At 50.1% G+C, this 15,859-nt stretch overlaps 1 protein-coding gene across 2 annotated transcripts in view; it reads right to left on the reverse strand.

The window, feature by feature from the left end:
* Positions 1–15,859, reverse strand: part of TTC21A (tetratricopeptide repeat domain 21A) — a 127,892-nt gene that overhangs the window by 108,735 nt on the left and 3,298 nt on the right. For both annotated transcript variants that reach the window (XM_075315406.1, XM_075315405.1), the window contains exons 2-5: positions 5,754–5,883; positions 5,332–5,442; positions 4,064–4,230; positions 3,856–3,972 (exon numbers count right to left, since the gene is read on the reverse strand). In XM_075315406.1, coding sequence (XP_075171521.1) covers positions 3,856–3,972; positions 4,064–4,230; positions 5,332–5,442; positions 5,754–5,883 — 525 coding nt within the window. The remainder of the gene's footprint in view (positions 1–3,855; positions 3,973–4,063; positions 4,231–5,331; positions 5,443–5,753; positions 5,884–15,859) is intronic.

A 15,859-nucleotide genomic window follows, 5' to 3' on the forward strand; every position in this document is an offset into this window, starting at 1 on the left:
GTACAATACAGGGTAAAGATATGGGGCCTCCTGCTCATCCCAATGGGTACATTCCATTAAAGGGAAGACATTTGTCACCTATCTACAAGAAAGGTGATAAATCTCTGTCCGCGGGCGGCTCCATCACTGAGACAGTTATCGGGTTGCTACTCCGTCATCAGACGCGCTGTCAAATTGTGCATGCAACTTCAAGGACCAACTTAAAGGGGTTGTACCAAGCTTAGAAGTTAGCCCCAATTCATTCTCTATAATGGTGGTCCTCACCCATCCTTATCTTCAGAGCCATCTTCAGCTCTGACATGATCTTGAGCCCCTTCCCACCCAATAGTGACACCCAGATCCGCATTACCAGTGTAATGACAGCCATTGCTTCCCCACAAAGACTTTGTGCCCCATCCTTTATAGGCAGTATATTACAGTCAAGGATTCCCACACTACCCCATGCAGTATTCTCATATCAACCACACTATTCATGCCCCCTTCCAACTGGTGGTATCCTCCTCCCCCCCTCTTCGGAGTATATGGACATCCAACCGGCTGCTCTGTACCAGTCTCAATCTAGAGACCTCTCTTTATAACTGTTTGATAGACCTTGCAGACAGCTGTGACCACCCATCACGATCCACAGGTTGGGCACCCCTGCTCTATGGGACTTCTGAAGGTAGCCGAGAGCAGCATTCGGTTGGTTTTCAGCAATCCCATTAAGAATGAATGGAGGGGAATGGAGCAGAGATGGCACGATCGACCACCGCTCTATTCACATGGGGATCTTCAGAGCCATTGTTCTAGGGATCAGTTGGGATCCCTGTAGTAGGACCTCCTGTGATCTAGAGGTTTACTATTTATTAGTTGCCATGTTACATTACATTTCCCATGTTTACAAAGATAACCCTTTCTTAAAAGGAAGTTGAAAACTTATGATAACCAGATAGCGGACCTGGCTTCTATTAGGCTTTGTCCCCATGCTGCGTTTTTTTAATGCGTTTTTTCTTGCAGATTTTAATCAATACTGCAAGGAAAAATGCATCCCAGCAACGTCTATAAGAATCATGACTTGTTGTGCATGTTGCAGACTTTTTCCTTGCAGATTTCAATAAAAAAAACTATTGAAACATAATCCCCTGCAGTGCTTGTGCTCGATCACTGCAGTGGGTTATATCGGTCAGTACTGCACTCGCAGCTCTGACATTTCGCCTCACACACATCAGGCATGGTCTGTGAGGCGATCTGTACCTCAGTAACCCAGGGTCATCATGGTGACGACTCAGGGTTGCCATGGCAGTGATCAGGTCCTTGTGATCGCATTACAAGGACTCAATCGCCAGGAAGAGATAAGCGATTCCTCTCCCTGCCTCCTGAATGCTGCAAATCACAATTGATTGCAGCATTTAGGGGTTTAAACTGCTGGCAGCGGCGCAGGCACCACTCCTGGCAGACCCGGCGGTGATCGTGGGGGTACATAACAGAAACCTCCGCGATCGCCATTAAAAAAATGCTTCAGAAAAAATGCAATAAAAAACAAGCGTTTTTTTCTACTGCATTTTTCCGGCCAAAACATGCAGTTTTGTATGCAGAAAATCTGCACACAAATCTGCTACGTGTGTGTGACGCACTGGACCCCAGGGGTCACAGGTAACAACACCCACCAAACAACACACACACCCCCATCCCTTGTGAGGACACACCAGTCACCCGAAAGGGAGACCTGATGCCTCCCTCAGGGCAAGCCAAGTAGGGCACACCAGGTGGGCGGAGTCAGGCAGAAAGACACGCCCACCGAGGAAACTACTGTCCTGAGGCAGGAAATACAAACGGTTAGTTGAGAGTTGGAGTTGGAGAGTGACAGTGACAGGAGGTGTAGAGGAGCAGAGCTGTCAGGGACCCGGGTTGGAGCCTGGGATCCCCGTAACGTCAGGCAGGCAGACGGTGGTGACCGCCTGCAGGTTTACCGGTATAGCAACCGGCAGAACCGTAGGGACCGGGCCAGGGTTGGAGCCCGCCGGCCCTGAACCGGGGAGTCAACCGTTTACCGGAGCACCAGAAACCGGGTACTCAGTCCCCATCCTAGCTTAGAAGCCACTGAGTATAGGCAAATTAACTGATTGCAGTCTGGACCTCACGGGTTCATCCTCACCCAAAGTCCCGAAAGAAGGCAACAGCCCACCGATACCGGGTGAAAGCCACCGCCAAGGGCCAGACATCCGACGGGCCAGCGCCTGCGGGCAACCGAGGGCTCTTCCAGCAGCTAAACGCCGGGGACCGGGCTACCACTGCTCAGGCAGGGGAGCCGAAAACCACAACAAGAGGTGCAAGGGAAAGGGGCCACCATCAGCCTCACAAGGGACACAAGCAGCCGGCTGCGGGACCCGACCATACCCGAACTTTGGTTTACCAGTGACTCTGAGTGTGAATTAATAGTGAGTACACCAGGGACATCCGGGCATGACATCGCACCGCAGAACGGCGCCCTGCACCCCGACATCATCGCCCGTCCCGCCGGGCCTCGGGACACACCGCCCCTACCCACGGAGGGGCTAACATCCAGGCTGCGCCTTCAACACCGATCCCGGGAGCCCCCTTCACTCCAGCCGTAGCGGTGGTGCATCCCGTCACCACGTCCCGTGGGTGGCGTCACGACCCGTACAACGGCAACGCGGCCCCCGACTGCGAACCTCGTCCCACACCACCACCCCACTGCCTCCCCTTAACAGAGCGACATGGCCCCCGGTCCAGAAGCGCTTGAACCACCGACAACCCGAGCCCGGACCTCGAGCGGCTCGGCCTGGTCGGGGAGCGGCCGAGCGCCTCTCAGGGCGGTACATGTGCACATACCCTTAAAAAGGGGTGTTCATGAGAATTTGCACTTTAAGGCTGGGGCCACACGGTCACTAATGCGAGTGATTCACATGACACTCGGCTCCAGCTATTCTGGAGTGTAAGCCGAGTGTCATGCCAGTGTGATGCGATCCTGCAATCACAGCACAGCCGCGGAGGAGAGGGCGGGAGTAATCTCCCCATTTCCTCCAATGTCAGCTGATGTGATTCTCGCATTACACTCGCATTATACCGGTGCAATGCAATGTTTCTCTAGCACCCATAGACTTGTATGGGTGCGAGGGAAAACGAATCGGATTCCACCCGCAGCATACTGCGACTGTTTTCTCGGTCTGATTAGGGCTGAGAGAAAAAAAAAAAAAAAATCGCTCATGGGAGTAGCCCCATAGGGTAACATGGGTCCGGGAGAAATGCGATTTTTTTTATCATTTGCCACTCGCTCCGTTTTACTCGCCGTGTGTGCTCAGCCTAACATTTAGCTTCACTTTTGTCAACCTTATGACATCAAGTCATTAAGACACAAAATAGTATCGGTGGTATTCTGTTACCTGGACTCCGTAATGATAACACCTAACAAAGTATTTGACGACAATCTACCGGGTATCTACAATCTATGATGGCAGCTACATTTACTCCTAAGAGATATGGCACCTGTGCATCACAGTCACATTGGAAAGATTCCAAGTTTGGAAAAATCTCCACGTTAATAGCAATCTGTATGTGTAGGAAGCTCGCCAACCCCAAGGCTGCCATGTTCTGTCTCAATTGTATAAAACTGGAGGGACACTGGTACAGGGTAACCAGTATGTAGGGCCATAAATACATGGTAATACCGTACTACCAAAACTTTCTGGATTTCCAAGTACATTGAGTAGTGGAGATTTTGTAATACTGGTGTGAATGGTGCCAGAAAACTGGCATGAGGACACGGGGAAATCTGACGGAGAAGTGCATGGTGCCCAATAAGTCTTGGGTATTTCCGTATAATCAGATTCACAGGTCAGATACACAGCTACGCACCTTTCCAACAATTCCAAATAAATCCTTATTGCCTAGAATCCCTTCATCAAAATATTTAAGACTCTTCGCTACAGACGTTCCAGGAGCTAAAGTCAGCCATCCTTTCAACACCAAGCCCTAAAAGAAGACATATTAGCCATGATGGAAGTAAAGGTTATGTACAAGAAATGTCTTCTTAAGGCGAACTGTTCACTATTGCATTACGTACCTCCCCAGACCTATTAGACATCTTTAGCATCCGGTCCACGTACTCTTGGGCCTTATCACTTCTGCCAAGCAGCCATAGAAGCAGGCCCGCATAGTACAGGGCTTTCGCTCCTGCTGATCTGCGGGTTTCCTTCAATGTTGTCTCTAACTCAGAAACAGCATCACGATCTGCAAAAAATATAACATTCTGAAAATATTGCAAAAGTAACTAAACTTTTCTGCATGGAGATCGGCAGACATTGGGGTCCTGAGATCCCCCCACGATCACACAAGAGACAGCAGAGGAGTGTGCAGCTCGGGAGCCAGGAGCATGCATAGAAAGCGGAGGGTTATACCATAGAAAGCCGAAGACTTTCCAATGTATCCGAAACCTGCTCTGTGTTAGTGCCCCTGCCTCCAGAGCGACCCCTGCCTCCAGAGTGACCCCTGCCTCTAGAGCGCCCCCTGCCTCCAGAGCGCCCCCTGCCTCCAGAGCGTACCTGCCTCCAGAGCGTACCTGCCTCCAGAGCACCCCTGCCTCCAGAGCGCCCCCTGCCTCCAGAGCGCCCCCTGCCTCCAGAGCGCCCCCTGCCTCCAGAGCGCCACCTGCCTCCAGAGCGCCACCTGCCTCCAAAGCGCCCCCTGCCTCCAGAGCGCCCCCTGCCTCCAAAGCGCCCCTGCCTCCAGAGCGCCCCCTGCCTCCAAAGCGCCCCTGCCTCCAGAGCGCCCCCTGCCTCCAAAGCGCCCCTGCCTCCAGAGCGCCCCTGCCTCCAGAGCGCCCCTGCCTCCAGGGCGCCCCTGCCTTCTGAGCGCCCCTGCCTCCAGAGCGCCCCCTGCCTTCTGAGCGCCCCTGCCTCAAGAGCGCCCCCTGCCTCCAGAGCGCTCCTGCCTCCAGAGCGCCCCCTGCCTCCAGAGCGCCCCGTCTCCAGAGCGCCCCTGCCTCCAGAGCGCCCCCTGCCTCCAGAGCGCCCCCTGCCTCCAGAGCGCCCCTGCCTCCAGAGCGTCCCTGCCTCCAGAGCGTCCCTGCCTCCAGAGCGCCCCTGTCTCCTGAGCGCCCGTATCTCCAGAGCACCCCTGCCTCCAGAGCGCCCCTGCCTCCAGAGCGCCCCCTGCCTCCAGAGCGCCCCTGCCTCCAGAGCGTCCCTGCCTCATGAGGTGCACACTTGCTGTCTTTTCTGTGATCGGTAGGGGCTCTCAGGACCCGGACCCTCACCGATCTGCAGACATGTAAAATATAAGAGATAGAATTTCTGTGCACCCGTGTAGACTATTTGAGGTTTATACTCTTACCCACAACTTCACTTTTCTTGTGAGCATACATAAGTAACATGACGGCACATAATGAGACTTCAGGGACGCCCCTGATGGACTCCAGCTCTCGGATGGCTTCCTGCACACGCTCTTTATGAGAAAAAAATAGAAGCATATAATAATTATAATCCCTTTATTATTATATAGACAGTATATAGAAATGTCATAACATATGTACTTCTGTGCACAGAAAAGCACAGTAACCCAGCGGTCTCAATCTGTGCTGCGGTCCCGGAGATCTCTGGTATCAGAACATGCAAATAAAAATCAGATAATGCTTTCAATGCAATTAATATTCATAAAAAAACAAGTAAAATAATACAAAGCCACTCACATAATAATTTCATCTAAAATTTGAGCATAAATCAGTGATTAATGAATATTTCACCTCCTAAAATTACCTTCCATAAGGACACTATAAGCCTTGAAAAACAGAAGCACTGGGTCATTGTGGTACTTCTGCAGGCCTTCTCCTGTGAGGTGCTGCATGTGGCGGTAGTATTTATTATTACAGGAGAAGATAATGGAAGCCTATAAAAAAAGAATGAGGAATTCAGAGACATTACATTCTTCTGATAATTTAAACAGAATCTGTGGACAATGAATGTCTATGAGGCAGATAATTCTGAATCATCTGTACAATTTAATCTGATTGATGATACAATGCTCGGCCCGCCATCACTGATGGATCGCTCCATTGCATTGCTAATAGTGATGAGCGGGCACTACCATGCTCGGGTGCTCTGTACTCGTAACTAGTGATGAGCGGGCACTACCATGCTCGGGTGCTCTGTACTCGTAACTAGTGATGAGCGGGCACTACCATGCTCGGGTGCTCTGTACTCGTAACTAGTGATGAGCGGGCACTACCATGCTCAGGTGCTCTGTACTCGTAACTAGAGTTGAGCGCGGTTCGTGGTTCGTGGTTCTCCAGTTCGCGGCTCGAGTGATTTTGGGGCATGTTCTAGATCGAACTAGAACTCGAGCTTTTTGCAAAAGCTCGATAGTTCTAGAAACGTTCGAGAACGGTTCTAGCAGCCAAAAAACAGCTAAATCCTAGCTTGGTTTCTGCTGTAATAGTGTAAGTCACTCTGTGAATCAAACTATTATCACATTTCAGTGTATAGTGTGCGTGAACAGCGCCTTCAGATCACTGCTGTTTCTATAATGGCGATCGCCATTTTTTTTTTTTTTTTCTTGTCTTCCTTCCCTAAGCGCGCGCGTCTTGTGGGGCGGGCTAGCATGTCAGCCAATCACAGACACACACACACCTAAGTGGACTTTGAGGCAGAGAAGCAACGGCATGTGTGATAGGATCTGCATGTCACATGTCCCTGCATTATAAAACCGGACATTTTCTTCACGAACGCCATTATCTGCCTTCTGCGTCTTTGGTGTCAGACATCAGTGTCGCAGCTCCGTCCTCCTGAGTCCTATCGCCGATACAGCTGTATGCGCTGCATACACAGCGTTAGACAGCATAGGGAGAGCCCTTTATAGCAGTCCTTTTAAGGGCTCAAACCGGCAGGGTCAGAGTTAAGGTGACAGGTCCTGCAAACAGCAACAGCGTCTGTGCAGCCAAGGTCAGGGATTTCCTACCTGCATTTCACCATTAGGAGGGAATAGAAAGGCAGGCTTCCATTCCTCTACCCAGAGCACCACAATCCTGCCACTGTACCCTCTTGTCCTCTGCACACTCCAACTCATTCTAACTAAGCCATTATACTAGCAAACACTCAGTGTACCTAGTGGCATCCTATCTGTGGCTATTGGACTTTGCTATAGTCCCACTAGTGCAAAGACATTTGCAGAGCACATCTGCCTGCATTGCACACTCCAACTTTTTTAAACTAAGCAATTTTACTAGCAAACACTCAGTGTACCTAGTGGCATCCTAAAAGTGGCTATTGGACTTTGCTATAGTCCCACTAGTGCAAAGACATTTGCAGAGCACGTCTGCCTGCATTGCACACTACAACTCATTGTTACTAAGCCATTATACTAGCAAACACTCAGTGTACCTAGTGGCATCCTAAACGTGGCTATTGTACTTTTGTCAATTCACAGTATTGGAACGTTATTTGCAGCACGTCTGCCTGCATTGCACACTCTAACTTTTTTAAACTCAGCCATTATACTAGCAAACACACAGTGTACCTAGTTGTATCGTAAACGTGGCTTTTGTACTTTTGTCTATTCACAGTATTGGAACGTTATTTGCAGCACGTCTGCCTGCATTGCACACTCTAACTTTTTTAAACTCAGCCATTATACTAGCAAACACTCACTGTACCTAGTTGTATCCTAAACGTGGCTATTGTACTTTTGTCTATTCACACTACTGCAAATCTATGTGCAGCACCTCTGCATGACAACCTCGTGCTCTGTTTTTAATAAGCTATAATGATAGCACAAAATACTGCCATTTTGTGGCATCATAGAACTGGCTGTTGTATTCCATTAGTGCCCCACTGGTGACAAGCTATTTCTAGCACCTCTACATCACACCCTCATGCACATTTTGCTACGCTAATGTTATAGCAAACTCATGGAATTCATTGCTGCATTTCATAATTCGGAGGGATAGAAAGTCAGGCTTCCTTTAGCTTTTCCTTCTGTTCATAGACAGCATCTCCAAGACAAATTTCCCCTCCACGTCTAAGTGTGGAGAGGCAGCAAGTGCGCATGCGTGTGCCGATGTACCGCAGCTGCAGCATAATTACAGTGTTTCGCCTAGTGAGTATGCTCAGCCTGACTGTGCCATTCCTGACGCTAAGTCTTCATTTCGGGATCCAGCGCATGCTCCCACACTAAGTGTGAAAAGCCTCTTTGCACAGGTGCTTGCATTCCGTGCCGGGTCTAAGTCCTGTTTTGTGCCTAGACACCATGCTAAAGCTGATAGTCTTTTTTCAGAGACTGTATTTCATGCTACTGAGCATGCTCAGGCACTTCCTGCATCAGAGACTAGGTCCGGTAATGAACTCTTTGGCCCTGGCCCTGATGTGGGGGTCCCATATAGACCACAGGGCATCAGGTGTCCTCCCAAATGGCTTGCAGAGGCCCACACCTATGACTTGTCATCGCATTATTGATGGTCAGACGATGACTGGTGAGGTGTTTGGGTCATGGCAGCCATGAGGTCATCATTGAAGTTGCGTTTCCAAATAGGACGCTAGTTATGCCACTCATGACGTGTCACTCTACTTTTGTCTATAGGAGGTGCATTGTGGTTCACCATGGTTTGGGGCGGACCCAGGTTATCAAAGGGGCTGGAGCCAACAAGGAGGTGCACAGTCTTCTATTATGCTCCGAAAGAGCACACCTCCATGTGTTGAACCCATTGCGGCTTTAGGCCAGAGGTAGGCAGGGATAGGGTGGTGGATGCAGGCCACCACCACAGTTGGTAACGCAGAACGGTTAAGACCAGCTCCTGTCCTAACAGTCCTGCTTGTGCAGCCCAGTGGCATTAACAGGCCTGCTGCTGCTGATGCGCCTGCTGTCCACAGGTGTGGCCCCTACGCACACGGTCAGCGTACTCAATGGCCCCTGTGTTGTTAACAGGGAGTTCCTGGGCTGGGTGGGCATGTGGACCCTGTGACGCTAACAGGGCTCACAGTCTCCAGATCCGAATGGCGTCTAACTCGGTTCAGGCTACTATTAGTTTCATAGCCACACAGCTCTGTATCCTCCACCAAACCTTCCAGTTGCCAACCTCTCCTTTTCCAACTGGGAGCACGGTGGACACTGACTGCTGATGGGGATATATACCTTTCTCTTTCTTTTCTTATTAATTTTCGTTATATAGCGGTCACAGATTATATACCACTTTATCCAAATCTGCCAGTCCCACTGTAACAGATGTTGTTTCTTCAGCAAATGTTACAGTTGCTTAACCACCAAATCCACGGACCAAAATTTTTTTCCCCTTTCCAACACACCTGTTCCCCTTTCCAACAGCATCTGTCCTTTTCCAACTCATTTTGGGATATGACCAAAAGTGCAACTGTGCAGGGACACCGTACTCAACGCCATCTCAGCACAGCAGCCAGCCCTCGGTCCCTCAGATGTGGACAAGTAAAAGACCATTTCCTCCTATCCATGACAAAGCGTTGAGATTCACTCTGTGCAGCACTGGTGTTTAGTGGAAAAGTAGATCTAAGATTGCGTACCACATTCTGCAGATACTCCTGTATACGTGCGTCTATTTCTATGGCAGGAATTAGTTCGGCAAATTTTGTCTTGTACCGGGGATCTAACAGTGTGGCAACCCAGTATTCTGGATTACTTTGAATTCGTACAATCCGAGGGTCATGTTGTAGGTAGTGCAGCAAGAATCCGCTCATGTGTCTTGTGCATCCAGGAGGACCAAGTCCTTGGTGTGTTGGTGGCAGAGAGGTGAGAATCGTGCATACTTCCTCTGTCCTCTACCCACAACCTCGCACAACCGAAATGTGAGCAAGCTCTCACTCATCTGCTGAGTCTTCCATGCCGATCGCCAGTTCGTCCTCCATTTCTTCATGGGCTCCTGCACTTTCATCAACACTTTTTGCTGATACTATGCGCCCTTGTTAATCCCTCTCCCTCACCATGAATGCCGCATAGGTGCCGCTGACCATCTGGACCTCGTAGATCTTGTTATCCCTTCCGCATATGACTCCTCCTGTACTTCCTCCCCTTCCTCTTGTCCCAACACCTGACTCCGAATAATAATTACAGTGTGCTCCATCATGTAGATGACCAGAATTGTCACCCTGAGAATGACATCGCCAGTGCTAAACATCTTCGTCGACATTTCAAAACTGTGTAGCAGGGTGCATAGGTCCTTGATCTGACACCACTCCAGCAGCGTGATCTGCACCACCTCTGGATCAAGTTATCCCAGGCTATATGTCTTACCGTATTTCAGCAGGGCTCTGCGGTGCTGCCACACACGCTGCAACATGTGCAGATTCCAATTCCTGCGTGTCGGAACATCGCATTTCCGGCGTTTAACTGCCAGACCCTAAGACTTCCGGAGTGATGAAAGTTGTTGAGCTGCTGTGTGCGCACGATGGAAGTGAGCACATAGTGAGCGTGCCCGCTGCACAAGTCCATGTAGGCCGTGATGGTGTTTTAAAAATTGCTGGAGAATTCGGTTCAACACGTGAGCCATACAAGGCACGTGTGTCACATTGCCCTGACGATGGCCCACAGCCAGGTTTGCATCATTGCCGCACACGGCTGTTAAGTCACCAACGTACTCCGCTCCGTCAATTTGTACTCCGGTTGCCAGGTGACAACGTGTTCCTTTCAGGAATAGTGCTGATGATGGGAGAGTAGTCGATGCCAGCGGCGCAGGTGGACGCAGGTTATGCTCACCCACTGGGCTGCATTACCTTGACAGATGCAGAATCTCTGGCTGAATGTAGCTGGTGGGTATCTCACAGATGAAATACCATCATTCAGCTACAACCAATGGGAAGACACCACACCCTTTTTTATGCCCATCCTGTCTGCAGACCACTGCCAGACATAGCTATGAACCTCTGGTTAATTTTACCCCCAGTTCAGTTTTATGATTTTGTGTGCTTGTTACCTGACTACTTTTCCTGCTTGCTGTTTATGTACCTTGTTGGCCGATACGCATTTCACCTCTGCTTGTTTTCTGATTCTTTCCTGGCCGTCCCATTCTGTTCCTGTTCCTCAATTAATGTTTTGACCCTGCCTGACTACTATTCTCTGTAATAGCGGTGTGACTCACATTTCCCATACATTTCAAAGTAAAGCTTTGACCGCCTGATGGCATTGAGCTCTGCTGCCAGCATAGTAAGGAGGTGTGTGGTAGTCCTTGTGCGCAGTTGCAAGGAAGGGTGGCCTGACCACACAGGGTTTGCGCCAAGGTAGAGGACCCACACGAGGTTGAAGAGGCAGAAGCAGTGTATTAACTTCTACATACAGAACAAGGATTGAAACAACTCGTGGGGACGGCAAGACTTGTACAGCAGACCCTTCTCCATCTCTCACCATAGTTTGCCAGTGCCCAGTCAGTGACATGTAATGACCCTGTCTATGCTTACTGGTCCAAGTATCTGTGTTGAAATGCACCCTGTCGCACACAGATTTTCTCAAGGAAGTGGTGATGATGTTGTGTGCGACATGCTGGTGTAGCGCGGGCATGCTTTTCTTGGAGAAGCAGTGGTGATTGGGCATCTGGTACTGGGGCACAGCGACAGACATAAGGTCTGTAAAATCCTGTGTGTCCACTACGCGTAAAGGCAGCATTTCGGTAGCCAACAGCTTACAGAGGGATAGAGTCAACCACTTAGCTTTGTCATGGGTCGCAGTAAGTGGCCTTTTATTTGACCACATCTGAGGGACAGAGATCTGGCTGCTGTCTGTAGACGGTGTTGAGTAGGGTGTCCCTGGAAAAATGCAGGTTTGTGAGAAAAGTGCAGGCGGAGACATGATGTTGCCTTCATCTTGCCTTCAGATATGTTCATCTTGTATCATTTTTAAAAAACACAGCAAGCAAGGGTTACTCCAAGCGGAGTCTACCTTTTTTCCCAAAATTGGGCACACAGACACCCCATCAGTGGCAGCACTTGTGCCCTAGTTGCAAACAGGATGTTTTGATTTGCATCAAGCACATTCCAAATCCACAAGCATTTACTCTCCCCAGGATGACACAGGGGTAGTAAATTCCTTCTGGATCCATGACTTGTTCATTTTGATGAACGTCAGTCTGTCCACATTGTCACTGGACAGACGCGTGCGCTTATCTGTCAGCACACACCCAGCAGCACTGAAGACACGTTCAGAGACAACGCTGGCAGCTGGACACGACAAAATCTCCAAGGCGTAACTGGAGAGCTCTGTCAATTTTTCTAGATTTGAAGCCCAAAAGGAGCAAGGCTCCATTTGCAAAGTCATTGCATCGATGTTCATTTGGAGATACTCCTGTATCATCCTCTCCATCCGTTGACTATGTGACACACTTGATGTCTCTGGTGGCCTTGCAAAGGAGGGTCTAAAAAAATTATGAAAAGATTCCATAAAATTGCTGTTACCAGCACCAGATACGGTCCTACTGGTACGGGTAGACTGTTGAAGATGACGAGGCCGTCCCATGTTTGTCAAGTTACAACTGGGAGAATCACTCCCTTCACCTGCACGGTTGTTTGGTGGAAAAGCCGAGCTAAGATCGAGTAACAGCTTATGCTGATACTCCTGCATACGTGCGTCCCTTTCTATGGGTGGAATTATGTAACAAAATTTGGACTTGTCCCGGGGATCTAATAGTGTGGCAAGCCAGTAGTCATCATCACTTCTAATTTTGACAATACGAGGGTCATGTTGGAGGTAGTGCAACAAGAAGGCACTCATGTGTCTTGCGCAGCCATGCGGACCAAGTCCACGCTGTGTTTGTGGCATAGAGGTGCTAACCGTTCTTTCTTCCTCTGTCATCTCCCCCCAACCTCTTTCAACTGAAATTTGACCAAGGTCCCCCTCATCTGCTGAGTCTTCCATGTCCATGGACAGTTCGTCCTCCATATCTTCATGTCCTCCTGCACCTTCCTCAACATGTCGCCTGCTACCATGCGCCCTTGTTGATCCCTGTCCCCCATGGTCCCATGCCTGCCGCGTTGGTGATGATGAACGTCTGGACCTTGGTGATGTTGTTGTGTCTTGCGCATATGAATCCTCCTGTAGTTCCTCCCCTTCCTGTTGTCCCACCCCCTGACTACGAATAGTGTTTAGCGTGTGCTCCAGCATGTAAATGACTGTAATCGTCATGCTGATAATGGCATTGTCAGCGCTAAACATATTCGTCGCCATGTCGAAACTGTGCAGAAGGGTGCATAGGTCCTTGATCTGAGATCACTCCATCAGGGTGATCTGCCCCACTTCTGCATCTCGTTGGCCCAGGCTATACATCATGACGTATTGCACCAGGGCTCGCCGGTGCTGCCACAGTCGCTGTAACATGTGGAGAGTTGAATTCCAGCGTGTCGCCACATCGCATTTCAGGCGATGAACCGGCAGGCCGAAAGACTTCTGGAGCGATGCAAGTCGCTCTGCTGCGGCGCTTGAACGGCGGAAGTGAGCTGACAGTTTTCGTGCCCTGTTCAGAAGGCCATCTAGGCCGGGATAGTGTGTTAAAAATTGCTGGACGACAAGGTTCAACACGTGAGCCATACAAGGTACGTGTGTCACCTTGCCCAGGCGAAGGGCCGCACCCAGGTTTGCAGCATTGTCGCACACGGCCTTACCAGGCTGCAGGTTGAGTGGAGACAACCATTTATTAAACTCGGACCGCAGAGCTGACCACAACTCCTCAGCTGTGTGACTCTTATTCCCAAGACATGTCAAGCTAAAGACCGCCTGATGCCGTTGCGCTCTGCTGCCAGCATAGTAATGAGGGGTGCGTGATTCCTTCTGCGCAGTGAGAACGCTGGTGGCCTGACCAGGCAGGCTTGGGGCGGAGGTGGAGGACACAGATGAGGTGGAGGATGCAGAAGCTGTGGCGGAACTTGGACAGACATAGAATTGACACACAAGTCGTGGGGACGGCAAGACTTGTGCAGCAGACCCTTCACCATCTATCACCATAGTTACCCAGTGCCCAGTCAGCGACATGTAACGTCCCTGTCCATGCTTACTGGTCCAAGTATCGGTGGTGAAATGCACCCGTTCACACACAGAGTTTCTCAAGGAAGCGGTGATGTTGTGTGCGACATGCTGGTGTAGCGCGGGCACACGTTTCTTAGAGAAGTAGTGGCGACTAGGCATCTGGTACTGGGGCACAGCGACAGATATAAGGTCTCTAAAATCCTGTGTGTCCACTAGGCGGAAAGGCAGCATTTCTGTAGCCAACAGCTTACAGAGGGATAGAGTCAACCTCTTCGCTTTGTCATGGGTCGCAGGAAGTGGCCTTTTATTTGACCACATCTGAGGGACAGAGATCTGGCTGCTGTGTGTAGACGGTGTTGAGTAGGGTGTCCCTGGAAAAATGCAGCTTTGTGAGGAAAGTGCAGGCGGAGACATGATGTTGCCTTCATCCAAAGTTGGTGCTATCGATGTCTGAGAGAGCTGTACACACTCACTTGTTTCCCCTTCCAAACCAACTGACGACCTACCAAGCAAACTGCCTGTTGCGGTTACAGTGGTGGAAGTTGTGGGTGGAAAAACAGGTGTGACAGCTGTCCCCACAGTCCTAGAAGATGACGAGCGCGCGGATGCCCTGGAAGGGGCAGGCGGTGGATGGTTGGCTCCACTAGGCCGCATTGCAGCACGGTGAGCTTCCCACCAGGCCATATGATATTTATTCATGTGACGATTCATGGAAGAAGTTGTCAAACTGCTGAGGTTTTGACCTCTACTAAGATAACCATGCCAAATGTTACAGATCACATAATTTGGCCGATCTTTTTTTATGTCAAAAAAGGACCAGGCTAGGCAAGGCTTAGAGGCCATGCGACCTGTTGATCCACCCCGAATAATGCTCAGAGGCAGAGTGGTGGCTGAGGATGCAGTTGTAGACGTGCTACCAGTGCTCCGACTGTGTCCAGGAAGGCGCCAGGTTACTTCGACGTCGGTTGCATCCTCCTCCACCGCCTCTATTGACCTCCTCGAGTGTCTGACTGTGGGTTGACAGTAGGTGGGATCTAGAACTTCATCATCAATTGTTGTGTTTGCACTCCCCTCCCCCTCAGACCGAGTTTCTTCTTGCCCTGACCGAATATTTAAGTTGTCATCCCAATCGGGTATCTGCGTCTCATCTTCATCAGTATGTTCCTCATTGCCTATAACCACAGTTGTTGGAAAGGCAGCATTTTGGTAGCCAACAGTTTGCATATGATGAAAGTCAACCTCCAAGCCATGTCATGCCCATCTAAAAGCATGTAAAACACAGCGAGGGGACTCCAACCACAGTCTCCCTCGTTGCCACTAACTGGGCCACACACACCCCACTTGACTGGCATCGGTTGAGCCCCCTTTTGAAAAAGAAAAAGATGCTTTGCATGAAGCACTCTCAAAAATACGCGTGCCTTTCCCGTCCCCTGGCTGACCCAGGGGAAGAAAAGTCCTCTGAGAGCCATGACTTGTTCATCTTGGTTCTTTTAGAAACACAGCGAGGGGACTCCAACCACAGTCTCCCTCGTTGCCACTAACTGGGCCACACACACCCCACTTGACTGGCATCGGTTGAGCCCCCTTTTGAAAAAGAAAAAGATGCTTTGCATGAAGCACTCTCAAAAATACGCGTGCCTTTCCCGTCCCCTGGCTGACCCAGGGGAAGAAAAGTCCTCTGAGAGCCATGACTTGTTCATCTTGGTTCTTTTAGAAACACAGCGAGGGGACTCCAACCACAGTCTCCCTCGTTGCCACTAACTGGGCCACACACACCCCACTTGACTGGCATCGGTTGAGCCCCCTTTTGAAAAAGAAAAAGATGCTTTGCATGAAGCACTCTCAAAAATACGCGTGCCTTTCCCGTCCCCTGGCTGACCCAGGGGAAGAAAAGTCC

This window comes from Anomaloglossus baeobatrachus, chromosome 6, assembly GCF_048569485.1.
Source record: "Anomaloglossus baeobatrachus isolate aAnoBae1 chromosome 6, aAnoBae1.hap1, whole genome shotgun sequence".
In the NCBI taxonomy this organism is placed as follows: domain Eukaryota; kingdom Metazoa; phylum Chordata; class Amphibia; order Anura; family Aromobatidae; genus Anomaloglossus; species Anomaloglossus baeobatrachus.